The following is a 16,835-nucleotide window of genomic DNA, read 5'->3' as shown; positions in this document are numbered from 1 at the left end:
TCAGCTTCAGGGCTCTGACACCCCTCCTCTTCCCTTGCCCCGTACGTCGAGTTTTTCACCGCTGCAAACTTCAGCATGATCCTTGTGACCACGTCGTCTCTCCCGCTGATGTCACTTCCGGGTGCCACTCAGGAAGTGACATCAGAGGGAGAGCCGATGGAGTCGCAAGGAGAACATTGAAGTTCTTGTTGTTCGCGGCGGTGAACTAGAGTTATGGGGGAAGGGAAGGGGGAGCGCACATGTGGCGGGGTGGCACCACCACCCATCAAGACATCCTTCCACTCCCTCTGCAGGGCTAGGAGCCACCAATTCTCTCTCACATTGGACCTCTGGCTAATATCCAGGAAATCCCATGTGGGTGGCTAAGGTGGAAGTTGGGCAATTCCTGATTGTTCCAGGTCACGATGCAAAGGCCCAATCAACCCATTTCCTGATAGGTCCGGCTCAGCAGCTCCTTGGGTGGGCATAATTGGCCCAGGTCATCAAGTTTTTCAGCTTAATTCTCCTGGCAGGAGATCGGAATGTCCTCCCTAGAGGGCTGAAAGTGCTCTGGAGAGAGCTGCAGCCCACTGCCTTGCAGTCGGGGAGGGGGGGTCTTGCATTTGTCTAGGTAGCGGCCCCGCCCCTGCTCTTAACGTGCAAAGCGGTCCTTTGAGCAGGGGGCGGGGCGGGAGGAGGAGCACGTGCGCCGGGCCGGGGGAGGGGCGTGCACATGTTTCTTTTCCTCGAGCCAGCGGATCCCGGCGCGGCTGCAGCAGGTAAGGTGTGGGGCGGGGATGCATTCGGGTAAAAGGCGGATCCGCTCTTTGCAACGCTGGCAGCTCGGCCCTGGGCTTGCAGGGGGTGGGGCCCTTTGAAGCAGCCCGGTTAGTCCGGGGGGGGACCTGGACTCATCTCACTAGCTCCACAGTTCAGCCAGACCCCCTCCAATAATCTTCACACCTTGGGTCCCAACTAGTAACTTAGGTTTAGCCTTTCCACATGTTCCACATTTGCTGAAGTCTCCAAAACACTTGGCAGAAAATATATTTGTTAATCAAAGCATGATAAGCCCTAAAAGAACTTTACCACTTACCTTAAGCCCATTTCATGCAGGATTGGGGGGGGGGGAAGGGTTGCAAATGTTTTCTCCTGAGTGACAAGTTCTAAAAACCAACAATTTTCCAGATTTGCAAGTAGAGCATATGAGCGATTGCTCAGCGTAGAGCAGGGGTCTCAAAGTCCCTCCTTGAGGGCCGCAATCCAGTCGGGTTTTCAGGATTTCCTCAATGAATATGTATGAGATCTTTGTGCATGCACTGCTTTCAATGCATATTCACTGGGGAAATCCTGAAAACCCGACTGGATTGCAGCCCTCAAGGAGAGACTTTGAGATCCCTGGCGTAGAGGGAACATACATCGTCACCTCCACTGCTCTACTAATCATTCCTAGTTCTACAACTCCTGATACTGTGATCTTCAGCTCTTCAGCCTTGCACCCCCACCTCAAATTAATCGTTGGACTACTGGCATTGCCCCAGAGCAGGATTAATTCTTTGGTGGGCACTAGACATCCAAGTACACTAGACCTGACCCCTCCTCCACTTCATCGCCCCCTCCTGTGAGAGTGTACCTCTGGGCCCGGCTCCAGAAATTCAAGTAGCACCTTCTCCTTCCTTCATTATTGAATGTATCCAAACTCGCAGGCTTCCAAAAGTTACAGGCAGCGGTTCCTACACACTGCCCATGGCTGACCCAGAAACTTTCCCTCAGCATCTGGGTCAGCTGCAGGCAGCATGTAGCAACCGCTGCCCGTGACCTTTTGAAGACTGCGAGTTCGGCCGCACTGAACAATGAAGAAGGCAGGAGGGGGCAGTATTTAGGGGTCTGGAGGCAGTTTACGCTGACGTCATCAGAGCAGGCAGTGTTCCGGACCCAAGGCATGTGCCTACTTGGCCTGCCCTTTAATCCTGCCTTGCATGTCTCCCCCTTAAGATTTTTAAACAGTTGTTATCATCTGAACACCATCCTTCCTATAAAAATGCACGTTGGGCATCATACTTTGAAATATTTCATTTCTGCTTTGTACATAAATAAATGTTACAGTACCAGGGGTAAACGGACTCTTTTGTCATCTTCCTGCAGGTAAAAAGGAGCAGTGACTGATCTAAAGTTTGGGTGGGTGTCAGGACCTGGTGCTCTATTTTAATTGCGACTGCCTTTGCTGCTCCAGGTAACTACTTAGCCTGTATGATGGTTGGAAGCCCTAAATGTTATGTCCTGGGTAGATGTCATAAGAACAGGAGAATAGCCTTACTGGGTCAGACCGACGGTCCATCTCCGCAGTATCCCTTCTTCATAGTGGCCAATCCAGCTCCCAAAGAGTGGTAGCGTGGAATCTTGCTAATCTCAGAGCAAGCAGTGGCTTCCCCCATGTCTGCCTTAATAGCAACTATGGACTTTTCCTCCAGGAATTTGTCCAAACCTTTTTTTAAACCAGGTACACTAACCACTGTAAACACATTCATTGAGTGAAAAAATATTTCCTCCTATTGGTTTTAAAAGTATTTCCCTGTAACTTTATCGAGTGTCCCCTGGTCTTTGTCATTTTTGATGGAGTGAAAAATCGATCCACTTGTACCCGTTCTACTCCACTCAGGATTTTGTAGACTTCAATCCTATCCCCCCTCAACCGTCTCTTTTCCAAGCTGAAGAGCCCTAACCGTTTTAGTCTTTCCTCATACGAGAGGAGTTCCATCCCTTTTACCATCGTGGTCGCTCTTCTTTGAACCTTTTCTAGTGCCGCTATATGTTTGTTGAGATAAGGTGACCAGAACTGAATGCAATACTCAAGGTGAGGTCGCACCATGGAGCGATACAGGGGCATAGTTTACCATCTCTTTCCTAATAATTTCTAGCTTCCTGTTAGCTTTTTTTGGCCACCGCCGCACACTGGGTAGAAGATTTCAGTGTATTGTTTACAATGACATCCAGTGGGTACTGGCTCCTTCAGTGGACCCTAGCATAGGGTAACGATGATTTGGATTATTCTTCCCGATGTGTATCACTTTGCGTTTGTGTCCACATCAAATGGCAGATGAAATTTAGACGCCCAGTCTTCCAATTTCCTAAGGTCTTCCTGCAATTTTTCACAGTCTGCATGTGTTTTAACAACTTTGAATAGTTTTGTGTTATCTGCAATGGATTGTTTTAAACGTTTACACTGTGTTACTTAAGGTGGTGCAAATCTTTTGTAAATGAGTACATGAGACTCGTCGGCAGGAAGTCCAGCGGAATGTGTCTCTCTGTGGACTCGGAGCCCAGTTTTCTCTCTTTTTTTTTTTTTTTTTCAGAGACTGCTGCTACCAGGGCAGGATGTTTCCATATGATAGTTACAGAAGAGGCAGAGGCTGGTCACAAGGATACAAGAGCAGTTTTCCTCATGCTCGGGATGTAAGTTTTCTGTTTGGCCTTGAGGAAGAGACGGGGAGGGAAAGGCAGCAACTGCAGAAAGGTCTTTCTTTTATCTGGGCCGTTTTAACCCTCTAAGTTCTGATTTTGGCCTCTTGTTGCTTAGATTAGCTGACTGTAGGATCCTGGAAGCGTGACTCGCTTCTCTTCAGGCATTCTGGGTGTGATGTGAAGGGGAGGCTTGACCAGGACAGAATTGATTTTATTTGTTTTATCTGCAGAAATTGGATATATAAAGTAGAAAATGTAGGCTCAGAACGTAGGTAAGGTGGACAAAGTGATTAGAAAGTTATAGAACTATTAGTTCCATCTAGAGGTGGGATTAAAAAATGAAATTGCTTGATTTAATCGTGATGAATTCTAGCATGGGACCAAACATGCATCCAGCTTAACAGTTCATCAAGTGAGAGAGCATTTTAAATCAGAAGAAATTGATATTTCATCTCATTTCTGGCATTCAGAGATCCTCTGGAAACATTCATAAAATCACCTCACAGCCATCCGTTTCTTCATTGGGTCTCTTGCCTTCATAAAATTTATTGCAAAAAAACTTTTCAACAATTCAAATTAAATTAAAGAAAGAAAAACTTAACTTCCCCCTCCTTTACAAAGCCACTCTAGTAGCTCCTATGGGCATCCAAACTGTTACCGCCGCGGCTGGCACTAGTGTGGCTTCTTTGTAAAGGAGGGGGTTTCATTGCAGTTCCAAGATCTCTCTCTCTTTTTTCCTGCATCACTCCCTCCTTCTCCTTCCCCAAATGCAAACCTCTCTCTTCCTCCTGTTGTCCACTTTCATTCCCCCCCCCCACATTTGATATCCATCATAACCCTCCCCCCCACTCTCTCTTGCACTCATATCCCTTCCCCCAAGTTTAACTTGCCTGCTAGACATTGCCAGGCAGTGGCAGCCGTTCACATTTGCTGTTCTCTGCAGGCCCCAGAGTCTCCTCTCTTCTGCTTTTTGCCCTGTCAGATGTAACTTTCTTTCTTGAGGAGCAGGATGTGAATTGATGCCGCCACCTGGCGATCTCGAGCAGGAAAGCTAAGGAATCGGGGGTGTATGTGTGTGAACAATAAAAATGTTGTTTGCGTTAAATACACACTTCTAGTTCCAACAAAAATTTTAAACTGAGTCATAAAAGCGAAAAAGGATTAGGTATAATTGCTAATCCCTGTTCCTAGAAAATGTAGGTGGATAAAAATCTGTGCCTTGATTCCTTTGACGAATTTCTTGTGAGGACACAGGCATTTGAGAAGTGTCTAACCTGGGCCAATTATGGGAAGTTTTTGGGGTGGTGGTTTTTTTAGAAGATTTGCTTGCAAGAGCAGCGAATAGGGTAGGAGAGCAGATGTGGTAGGCCCGATGAAGCAAGGTCGGATCCTTATCTTATGGACTTGCTACGGGAAGCCAGTCATAGCGTTTGACATTGTAGTGTACCTGTATGGCTGTATTCTGATTAAGCTGAAGCCGCATGTGGTGATACGGGAAGCCAGAAGAAATGGGGCAGTCTTGTGAGACTATGAGAACTTGCGAGACTGCCCCAGAAACTTGCACAGCCATTTCTGATTGCAGCTCCACACGGGGCAGGAGCGAAGAAAAATCGCTCCTACCTGCTAGACCCCCCAGGGTTCAAAAGGTATGTTGGAGTGGGAGGGCAGTGCAGTGGGACAGGATGCGGGAAGGATCGCTCCCATTCTGGCTCACCGCTGGACCACCAGGGCTTAAGGGAGGTCTGCAGTGGGCATGAGAGGCGGGAAGGAAGGCTGGGTGCAAGGTAGGGCAATTGAATATAAACCCCTGGGTTGTTTTTTTTTTTTTTTGGGGGGGGGGGTGTTACCTTAGTTTATAGTTGGATCAGTTTATATTCACGTATATACGGTAAGTCTGTGATTCCAGGTAACCCCGAGAGACCTGACCACATCTGTGATCAGAAAAGAGGATTTCACTATAAAAGGTTGAAATGGAATAAGTCTGTTAAGGCTCCGTCATTATGACCCATGGGCCACCCAGCCCAAGGCATCGAAAGAGACAGGCCACATCCACTTCTGTCTTTTAATGACAGTTTGTTTGTTTCAAGGTTGACTGGGGCTCATGCCATGAATATGAGACCAGCAGGTGAGTCCAGCAAGGGGATACATTTTCTGCTTCTGAGAGTGTGGGTGTTGGTATTTCTCCACGGGTGTGACTTTAAAATATTCTGTATTTCAGAGCTGGGATAGATAGAACCTGTGTAGGGGAAAACCCCCCTAAATATTGGAAAATGGGCAAGTCACTTTACCCTCCCTTGCCCCAGGTACAAAATCGTATGTAAACCGCTTTGATTGCAGCTATAGAAAGGCGATGTACCAAATCCCACCCCGTTTCCTTTCCCTTTATTATAGGAAAATATTGGCAAAAACATGAGTGGACAAGAGCAGACACATGAGACTTTAAGAAAGAGGTGAGACCCACTTGTGGGAACCAACTGAGGGTTACAGAGTGGCTCGAGAAAGCTCTGAGATGCAGGGTCCTCTCTGGTTTGTGAATACTCAGGCCTAGGACTATATCTAGCCCCTGGTTCTTTGGAAAGAGCTTCCTCACTACTTTTCTGTTACCCTGGATGTGGCCTTTTAAGAAAGAAGTCAAACTTTTTGTTCTCCGATTTTTCTGTTTGTGAACCCAGGTTTAAAAAAAAAAAAAAAAACTTTAGTCAATTTCAAGCAGCATCAAAACAGAAATTTTGCAATAGAAAATACCAGTGAATTCCTTCCCCCCCCTAAAAAAATTAAAAACAACCTTCCCTTCAGTGCACTTCTCTCCCTACCAGTACCTTTCTATCTGGGCCAGCACCAACTCCCTCCCCATCCTACCTACTCCATCCATATCTCCCCCAAATTCCAGGCAGCAGTAACTAATGTTATCAACTAGAGATTGACACGGAGACAAATTTATCCTCGTCCCCGCAGGAACTCAGTTTCTCCATTCCGTCCCCATGAGTTTTGTCACTGTCACTGTCCCTGCCCCATTCCTGTAAGCTCTGCCTTAACCGCACAAGCCTCGAACACTTATGATTTTAAAGCGTTTGAGGCTTGTGCAGATGAGGACGGAGCTTAGGCATTGGTGGAATGAGGCGTTATGACATCACAATCTCAGCTCTAGAATGTTGCTACTTAGGATTTTAAAGTCTTTGAGGCTTGTACAGATGAGGATGGAGCTTAAAGGAATGGAGCAGGGACAGGAAAAGAACTCACCGGGACGGGATGGGAAAATGAGTTCCCTCAAGGATGGGGAAAAATTTGTCCCTGTGTCATTCTCTATCATCAACATTATCAAACTTCTCTCTTCATTTCTTCAGTTTATCATGTTGCATCATCTCCCCCATTTTCCACTTTCCTTTCACAACCCCTCTCGCAGCCAGGCACATTCCTGCCAGCATTACCCCCTCCCCCCCTTCCTTTGAATCCACACGAGTCGGTCGAGTGCAGATCTTGGCCTTCGGGACTAACTGTAGATTCTCATGCAGGGAACAAAGGGACTTCAAGGAAGAGAGATGCTACAGGGAACGAAGGGGCTTCCGGGAAAACAGCTATAGGGACCAGAGGGATTTCCGGGAGCATGATTACAGGGAACAGAGAGGTTTCTGGGAGAGGAGTTACAGTGAAGAACGTTCAGAAAGACAAAGGGGCTATTACGAGCTACACACAAGCTACCACAAGAAACACGTCTCTTCCAGGCCCTTCCAGCACAGCGACACAAGCTACGAACCCCAAGACAACGCTCAAGGAAAATACACCCCAACAAGGCATTACAAGAAAGGTACAACCATTTAATTCTTGCATGCAGGCCTTCTCTTCCCCAAGGCTGGATCTCTTTGAGACTGGATAAGGGAACCCTACCCCGGGGGTACACCGACAAATTTGCACAGGACAACTGTCTGTTGGGAGGGGCTTGAAGCGCCTCAAGCCCCTCCCAAGAGGAGTCTCAGCAAATCAGGGCCTTCCAGATATCCACTAAAAGGGTTCCCATAATCATGCTGTAAACCTGACCCTAACACTAGATAGGAAGTGAATATTTTAAGTGTAGTGGGGGTGGGTTCCTCCCCCCTCAAAAAAGAGGGTTACTTTGTAACCCTAAAAAAGACAAAATAGTATCCTGTCGGGGCGGACCTTCCATTCTGTATGCGCATTTGTCGTGCATGCAAATGTCGGGGTGCATTTGTTGGCACGCATTTGTCCTGTGCACATTTGATGGGCCGCCCCCCTCCCCCCCCGGGTGGATCTGGGTTCTGCTTTAAGACGTCGCCACTTGTAGCTTTGGTCATGTTGCTGGTGTGACTGATGGTGGGAGAAGGCTGCTTGCTTTGCTGGTGCTACTCATAGGGGAGGGGGCATTTGTGAGGATTGCTATGCTACCTGCATCTTTCTCCAGGACCCTCTTTTCTGTCTTGCCAGATGCCCGTAGGTCGGTCCGATGCATAAAAGATATACCTGCTCAAGAGGAGAAGAGCTTACTGGTAAGAAGTTCCAGAATATTCATTTGTTTCAATCTCTAAACTCTGTTTCTAGATTTCACTGAACATTACCCATCCCATTTCCTGGTTTGATTAGTTCTATGTGAACTGAAGGGTGGTAATTAGGGATTTCAAACTCTTTCAGTGTACTAGCCACCCCAGAATACATTACATTCATAGGCTCAGGCTCCCCCTCCTAACCAAAAAAAAAAAAAAAAAGCAACCCACACAGAGAAGGCATGGGAGAGGGCTAGACGTCTCTATTTTTTTTTTCCACTTAGTGGAATATGCAGTATTTTTCTCCTCAAAAGGAGAAAAGTATTATTCCATCTAGGAGATAGAAAGAAAATCCAAAACTGACCCAAGCAAGAAGCCTTTAGGTGGCACAGGATTCTCTCAGGTACCTGAGGGCAAGTAGAAAGGAGGTCCCAGGAAGCCAGTAAGCTGATGGAGGAGTGCATTGGTGAGCTGGTAGGGAAGGATAATTAAGACATTGGAGAGACGTATTGCCTCAGTGTCTTTAGTGCTTAAATTGATGTGTATTTTGCAGTGAATAAACCACTGCCTCTTCTTTGAATTAGGATGTTACTGAGGGAAAAGGCCCAGAGAAGCAGCAAACTGGAGACAAAAATTCATGGATCAATACGCCAGAAACCACCACCGAAAGAGGAAAAAGTGATTTTGCTGTTAAAGAAATTGAAGAGAAGGTATGGATTGGGGAAAAGTCAGAGACTGGTACTGAAGGAAGAGGAACAACTCTTGTTGCTGAAGAGAAACGAGCATGGATTAATGTGATCCCAGAGAGCACCATCCACAGAGCTGAAGGTGATGCTTTTGGAACTGGAGAGGGGCAAGTATTGATCAAGGTGATCCCAGAGATAATTGATGCAGATGGAGGTAGAGAAGAGCAAGCATCAATCAAGGTGATGATTTCAGAGACTTCCACCCATGGAGGAGGAAGTGGTGATGATGGTGCTGGAGAGAGACAAATACAGGCTAAAGTGATCCCAGAGAACACCTTTGAAAGAGGAAAGAATGATACTGATGGACCAGGAGTAAAACAAGCATGGATCAAGGAGATCCCAGAGAACATTACTGAAAATAGAGAAGTTGATGCAGATAGAGCTGGAGAGAAGCGAGCATGGATCAAGGAGATTCCACAGAGTACCATCGAAGGAGGAAGAAATGGTATTAATAGAACTAGAGAGAAACGAGCATGGAACAAAGAGATCTCACAGACTACCATCGAAGGAAGAAAGAATGATACTGGTGAATCAGGAGAGAACCAAGCATGGATCAAGGAGATCCCAGAGACCATCACTGAAAAAAGAGAAGTTGATGCAGATGGAACTGGAGAGAAGCGAGCATGGATCAAGGAGATCCCACAGAGTACCATCAAAGGAGAAAGAAATGGTATTAAAAGAGCTGGAGAGAAACGAGCGTGGATCAAGACAATCCCAGAGACCACCATTGGAGGAGGATGGAGTAGTACTGATGGAATTGGAGAAAGACAAGCTTGGATCAAGACAGTCCCAGAGACCACCATTGGAGGAGGATGGAGTAGTACTGATGGAACTGGAGAGAGACAAGCTTGGATCAAGACAGTCCCAGAGACCACCATTGGAGGAGGATGGAGTAGTACTGATGGAACTGGAGAGAGACAAGCTTGGATCAAGATAGTCCCAGAGACCACCATTGGAGGAGGATGGAGTAGTACTGATGGAACTGGAGAGAGACAAGCTTGGATCAAGACAGTCCCAGAGACCACCATTGGAGGAGGATGGAGTAGTACTGATGGAACTGGAGAGAGACAAGCTTGGATCAAGACAGTCCCAGAGACCACCATTGGAGGAGGATGGAGTAGTACTGATGGAACTGGAGAGAAACAAGCTTGGATCAAGACAGTCCCGGAAAGAACCATAGGAGGTAATGAAGTTGGACCTGGAGAGAAGCGAGCGCGGATTGAGATGCCAGAAAGTGCCATCAGAGGAAGATGTGACATAGGAGCAGCCTCAGGCATGGCCAAGGTAGGTTCATCCTGATTAGGTTATTACAAAAGTTCAGTACCCAAGCATTATAAGACCATAAGAATTGCTGTACTGAGACAGACCGAAGGTCCATCAAGCCCAGTATCCTGTTTCCAACAGTGGCCAACCCAGGTCCCAACTGTACCTAGCTAGATCCCAAGTAGTAAAACATATTTTATGCTGGTTATCCTAGGAATAAGCAGTGGATTTCCCTAAACCATCTCAATAATGGCCTATGGACTACTCTTTTAGGAAATTATCCAAGCCCTTTTTTTAAAACCCTGCTAAGCTAACTGATTTCACCACATTTTCTGGCGACGAATTCAGAGTTTATTTACACGTTCTGTGATGAAATATTTTATTCAGTTTATTTTAAATCTACTATTTAGTAGCTTCATCACATGCCCCCTAGTCCTGGTATATTTGGAAAGAGTAAACTTTCCTTTACTTGCCTAGGGAGGAATATTGACCAGCATAGAATTATAGGGCACACATAAGTTTTTCTTAACTGTACTGACCTCAGAAATGCAGGAGTTGGCCATAATTGAAGAACACCTAAATTGTGAGCCCTAGGCAATTCCCTCCCTCCCAAATTTTCACCTGGGCTAGGACCTGGTTCACATGTCTTTCTGTGAACTCTGTGATGTTTGTTCAAAAGATTTCCAATTTCATGAAACTTACAGATTTCTTTTGGGTAATTTTAGATCATCTCTAAAGAACAGAACATCAGCAGTTCTTGTCAGACCTATTCTACTCTGGGTACGATCACCACAAGAGATCCTCGTTCAGTGGCTATACTGGCTAAAAAAGAAGCTATTGAACTGGTAAGTGATGAGCACAGAGTTACATTGTGAGGGGGCTGCGGACCTTGAAATTAGAGTCATCACAAAATGTGTTTTGGTCATATTCACTGTATTACAGTTAGCATCAAAGCAAAGTCCATATGAGCGTGTGCTAGGCCCAGCCTGGTTGGACAGGGAAAAGCCAGTGTTAAGAACATAAGAATAACCTTATTGGGTCCATCAAGCCCAGTAGCTCGTTCTCATGGTGGCCAATGCCGGTCACTAGTACCTGGCCAAAACCCAGAGTAGCAACAATCCATGCGGAATCCCCAAAGAGTAACAAGATTCTAGAAGTGTGTGGCGCAGTGGTTGAAGCTACAGCCTCAGCACCCTGGAGTTGTGGGTTCAAACCCCGCGCTGCTCCTTGTGACCCTGGGCAAATCACTTAATCCTCCATAGCCCCAGGTACATTAGCTAGATTGTGAGCCCACCGGGACAGATAGGGAAAATGCTTGAGTACCTGATTGTAAAACCGCTTAGATAACCTTGATAGGCGGTATATAAAATCCTAAAAATCCTAATTAATTAATTAGAATCCCCAGAGTAGCAACATTCCATGCTACCAATCCAGGGCAAGCAGTGGCTTCCCCCATGTCTTTCTCAATAACAGACTATGGACTTTTCCTCCAGGAAATCGTCAATACCAGCTACGCTATCCGCTCTTGCCACAACCTCTGGCAATGCGTTCCAGAGCTTAACTATTCTCTGAGTGAAAAAACTTTCCTCCTATTGGTTTTAAAGCTATTTTCCTGTAACTTCATCAAGTGTCCCCTAATCTTTGTAATTTTTGACGTAGTGAAAAATCGATCCACTTGTACCCGTTCTACTCCACTCAGGATTTTCTAGACTTCAGTCCTATCTACCCTCAGCCATCTCTTTTCCAAGCTGAAGAGCCCTAACCTCTTTAGTCTTTCCTCGTACAAGAGGAGTTCCATCCCCTTTACCATCTTGGCTGCTCTTCTTTGAACCTTTTCTACCACCGCTATATCTTTCTTGAGATAAGGAGACCAGAATTGAACGCAATGCTCCAGATGAGGTCGCACCATGGAGCGATACAGGGGCATTATAACATTCTTAATCTTGTTAACCATCCCTTTTTTTAATAATTCCCAGCATCCTGTTTGCAGGGTTTTGTGTTTATAAGGATAGCCATACTAGGTCAGCTTCCTTCGTGCTTGCTGTCATTTGGTTTTTCTTCTTTTTTTAATACATGGACTAGATCTGATCTGCTCTTCCAGGATGACATTTTTAATAACTTCCACACATGAAGCAAATTTTTGACCTTTCCAGTTGTTTCTCTAAGTTTTTGTTTTTACCATTCTTCTCATTTATCATAGTCTTCTTTTTTAAAGTTAAATGCTGTTGTTTTGGATTTTCTGTGTGAATTTATATCAAGGGTTATATCAAATCTGATCATGTCAAGCGGCCCCAGCATCGTTACCTCCCTCACCAATTCATACACTCCACTAAGAACTACATCTAGAATTGCTTCACCTCTTGTCGATTCCTGAACCAGCTGCTTCATAATCAAGGTTCATAGTCATTCGCGTGCGGGACTTCGGCGCAAGACCCCAGCACGCCGCCTATAAAGTTACTTTTAAAGAGCTCTTACTTCATACTCCTCGTGCTGTCATTGGGGGGGGGGGGGAGTTGGAACCCTCCATTATAGAGTAAACAACTTTTTCCTGATTTTTTTTTTTTTTTTTTTTAGGAAAAAGTTAAGTTTTCTCTATAATAAGGGGTGCTCCCCCCCACACCCCCATCGGAGCTCTTTAAAAGTAACTTTTTGGTCTTGCGCTGAATTGTCTGCGCTGCCATGTCGGCGTGCCAAATTCTCGCACGCTTTTGTCCTTGATTTCATCGAGAAATTTTATCTCCCTAGATACATTTATCCAGTCAATATCGGGGTAGTTGAAATCACCCATTATTATTGTGTTACCCAGTTTGTTAGCCTCCCTAATTTTTGATAACATTTCAGCATGTCTGTTCATCCTGGTCAGGGAGATGGTAGTAATATTAATAATAATAATAACAGCTTATATACCGCAATAACGTACACTCCTATCGCTATCCTTTTCCCTCTTAGACACAGAATTTCTACCCATAGGGATTCCAAGGTGTGTATCTGCTCCTGTAGAATTTTCAGTCCATTTGATTTAAGGCCCTCCGTAACATATAATGCTATATGTCAACCAATTCAATCCACCCTATCATGGTGATATAGTTTGTATCTTGGTATGACAGTGTCCCGTTGATTATTTTCTTTCCACCAGGTCTCAGACATGCCTATCATATGTTTGCATTTAGTGCAATATATTCCAACTCTCCCATCTTGTTTCTTAAGCTTCTGGTATTTGTATACAAATATTTCAGTGTTTATTCCTATTTACAATTTGCTTAGCAGTTGACAGTGATAATTTGCCATTTTTAAAACCCGTCTGCTCTGTACTTAAAGACTACAGTGGTCTTTATTGCAACCTCCCTATCAATAATCTTCCTTCTTTTGCTGATATCTTTTAAACATACATTGAGTGTCTGTTGGCCTTCTCCCTAGTTTCTTTCTAGTTTAAAAACCCATCTGCTCTGTATTTAAAGACACCTGGTCTAAAGTGATCTTTATTGCAACTAGAGAATGACACGGGGAAAAAATTTGTCCCCATCCCCGTAAGCTCGGTCCCCGTCAACCATCTAATCCCATCCGCACAATCCATCTCCCTTCTGTGTTCCTATTTTCCCCATTTCTAATATCTCCCCTCTGTATCTGTATACAGTGCTCCCCCGCGAATTCGCAGTTCGCGGTCCCGGTTATTCGTGGTATTTTCCAACCGCGAAGGGGAGGCAGGAAAGGGCAGCTGGAGAGGCAGGAGAGGGCAGCCGGAGTGCCGGCGAGTGAAGGAAATCACTTGCTGTATGCTCCGACCGCCTCTTCCTGTATTAAAGTCGGGCCTCACCAGTCAGGAGCTGCTTTGCCCCATACATGTAATTTTCTCCCATATTTCTCCCCTTTATGTCTCTGTCCCTATGCCCCATGCACATAATTTCCCCTCTTTCTATTACCTTCCTGTGTCCAAATTTTCCCTCTCTTCCACACCAATGTGTCTCTCTCCTCTCCAACCCTCTAGCTTCTTTCCCTCATTCTCCCCTGCTTCCAGCATCTGGCTCACCTGCCTGTCCTCTGCCCTTTCTCTTTCCTACTCCTCAGCCAGTTTTGCTTTGTTGTCTTTTTTTCCTCCCAAGCTCTATGGGAAACTAATATATATTTATTTAAAAAGGTTCATTTCAGCTGGGTCCTCTGTCCCCAGTAGCAGCCCCCTCCCTCCCTCCCTCCCTCCCTCCCTCCCTCTCGCCCGCTGCAGTCCATGCATCTCCCTCCCTCCCTTGCCTTTACCTTCACTGGCAATTTTCCTCTTAACAAGCAGCCGGAGCATTTCCTTAAGTCACGTGCGGCTGGCTGCCTGAAACGTCTCGTCTAACGCAACCGGAAACAGGAAGTTGCATCAGAGCAGAGAAGTTTCAGGCAGCCAGCCGCACGCGACTTAAGGAAATGCTCCGGCTGCTTGTTAAGAGGAAAATCGCCAGCGAAGGTAAAGGAGGGAGATGCATGGACCGCGTGATCAGATTTTAAAGTATTTTGTGCATGTTCTCTCAATTAACTGTGTGGACAAGGCCATTCACTGCTCCACGGGGTGGTGAATGGCCTTGTTCCCGTACCTGCAGTGACCAGATTTTTTTTCATCCCCGTTTCGGCGGGTTGCTATTTCCCGAGTACTGGTTCTCTTTTCTGTGTACCGCCTAGAACTGGGATGTTGTGGTGGTTTATAAGAATAAAATTATCAGCCTCCCTCCCACCCACATTTTCCTGTATCATCTACCAACATGTACCAAGACAGCAGACTCCTCCCCAGCACTGTCTAAAATCTTAGCTAGGTGATGTGTGAGATTTGCCAAGTGATCCTCACATTCACCAGCTATCGATATGCCTAATGCTTGAATCTCCAATTACAATGGCCATCCTAACCCTTCCTGGGCAAAAGCTTCTGGAGACACAGCCTTGGTACAAGAGGATATTGTATCGCCTGGAGGGTAGGTCCTGGTTACAGGCTCATTTTCTGCCTTTCCAAGTGATACTCTCCTTTCAGGTGAGCTTTTCTCCTCTGAGGCAGCCAGACTGGAGATGGGACTTCTCTACAGCCTCCCTGTAGGTCTCCTTTATGTACTTCTCTGACTGCCTCCAGAGATCAGACCCATTCCCTGAGTGCAAGGAGCTCCTTGCATCAGGTACACATGTATGACCTCTCACCAACTGGGAGATAATCAAACTAGTGACACTCTGTGCAAAAACTGAATAGACCCAGTCTCACTGCTGGACTGCTGTCTGCATCTTATCATTGTTGATTTCTTAATGGAGTGGGGCAGTTAGGACTGTTAGCGATAGGTTACTAACCGTGTGGTCCATGTGCTTGTCACGAGACCATACGGTTCCCGCTCTTTCCCGCAGATACTGTCATTGGCTCACTGTTTGTTGCAGGCGTACCAGCAGGACTGCAGGGCTTTTGTCTTTGTGGCAAGCATGTTGTTGGAGAAGGAGCCCTCCATGCAAACAACCATGGTGGCAGCAGTGCGGGCGAGTCTGCGAGAGCTGGGAAGGCGCTGTGTGCGTGAGCTGAAAAGCTTCATTGAGAGATACGATGTGAACACTGTTGGACACGCTGTGGGCTGACCATGTCTGGAAATTTATGCTATGTAAACCACTCATTAGGAGAATAAAAGGATTAGCCAAAATCTGGTGGTGGTTTAAGTTGGGGTGGGGAGGGGGTTTCTTTTCAGTACAAATGAGAGTTTTTGGCTTTTGGTATTGGGAGATTTTTCTGCAGCTCCTGAGCTGATCATCTTCACTAGTTTTCAAGCCACGGATACTTTTAGTGTCAGAACCAAACAGTGGCCCAAGCAGTTGCCATTCTTAGGGTACAGAGGGGCCTCTGGCTCTTCAGACCTATTCAGAGTGACTTGTGCAGCTAAAACCAAGTTGAAACTTCAAATGCACACCCTTGTCCAAGGTTTTCTGCCCCACCCCTAATCTGAACCTCCTTCATCCCCACTAAGCTTTCTCCTCTGCCCCGTCTCTGGTTTCCTCTGACTCCGCTCAGCTCCCAGGGAGATTGAAATGTGCTGTGGCTCCAGCCTGAAGTCCAGTCCAAGGCCCAGAGATAGTTCAAAGACGGGGGAGCTGAGAACAACACTGGATGAAAGCCAGAGGCCAAAGAGCTTCCCTTTTCCAGTAGCCACCTTTGTGGGGGTTTTTGTTCAAATCTTTTTATTAACAAGAAACAACCATAAACAGAGGCAAATGTACAAACAAGCTTTTGCAATAAGATCCACCCCCCATGGAGGACTGGGTTTTGATATCCTCCACAGCCTCTTAAGACATCCCTATCCCAACCAGCAACCCCACCCTCAGCAATCAACGCACAGACAGACAGAAGGACTTAGTATACACCTGAAGTCGATTTAATTGTGTTTTGTACATTAGTTTGATTTCAGAAAGATTGCAGAGTAGTGAGGGTATGGATAACTGAATCAGGAGAATGCCTTCCACTTGGGATGTATCAGATGGGCAGGGATGGGGGGCTTTTTCCTCCACTTCATGTTACAACCTTTGAAGCTGGAAATGAGCTGAAACCTTTCGTTCAATGGACATTCTTTGCTTTTGCTGCAGAGTAATACAGGATGTTCTCTGAGGACAGCATCATGTTAATCCTTTTACGGGAGTGATAATATCTGTCCCTCTTTAGATTAGAAAAAGGGTAACTAAAGCTCTCCAAGCTTGCAGAATTTCTAGCATCGTCAGTCATCGCAGCTCTGTACGTGCAAAGCTGAATGGCTGGAGAGTGCAGCTGTGGGTTTTGGATGGATGCGACTTGTCTGTGTTCTGTCCTGTAACTACAGTAGGAAGTGTAAGAGGGAAGCAGTGGAACCAGAGGCAGGTGGGTTTCCTGAGGGTGGTGGTGCCTCTTCTGTGCCCCCCT

The 16,835-nt window shown here is 46.0% G+C and overlaps 1 protein-coding gene across 7 annotated transcripts; it reads left to right on the top strand.

Moving 5' to 3' along the window:
• Positions 1–661: 661 nt before the first annotated feature.
• On the top strand, positions 662–16,092 carry LOC117347814. Of its 7 annotated transcripts, XM_033919214.1 has the most exons (12): positions 662–758; positions 2,125–2,212; positions 3,333–3,432; positions 5,529–5,566; positions 5,660–5,744; positions 5,833–5,891; positions 6,954–7,246; positions 7,882–7,943; positions 8,522–9,416; positions 9,492–9,967; positions 10,672–10,791; positions 15,338–16,092. In XM_033919214.1, exons 3-12 carry the CDS (start codon positions 3,355–3,357, stop codon positions 15,527–15,529), a joined length of 2,298 nt encoding a protein of 765 aa, XP_033775105.1. In that variant the 5' UTR covers positions 662–758; positions 2,125–2,212; positions 3,333–3,354; the 3' UTR covers positions 15,530–16,092. The 7 variants fall into 7 exon arrangements, with proteins under 7 accessions (XP_033775105.1, XP_033775102.1, XP_033775106.1 ...); XM_033919211.1 differs by having other exon boundaries at positions 667–758; positions 8,522–9,967; positions 15,338–16,083; XM_033919212.1 differs by lacking the exon at positions 662–758 and adding an exon at positions 848–866 and having other exon boundaries at positions 8,522–9,967; positions 15,338–16,083.
• Positions 16,093–16,835: the final 743 nt, after the last annotated feature.

Source organism: Geotrypetes seraphini, chromosome 13, assembly GCF_902459505.1.
Source record: "Geotrypetes seraphini chromosome 13, aGeoSer1.1, whole genome shotgun sequence".
In the NCBI taxonomy this organism is placed as follows: Eukaryota; Metazoa; Chordata; class Amphibia; order Gymnophiona; family Dermophiidae; genus Geotrypetes; species Geotrypetes seraphini.
Note: the sequence above shows the minus strand (reverse complement) of the source record. Positions and strands in the feature narration are given on the sequence as shown.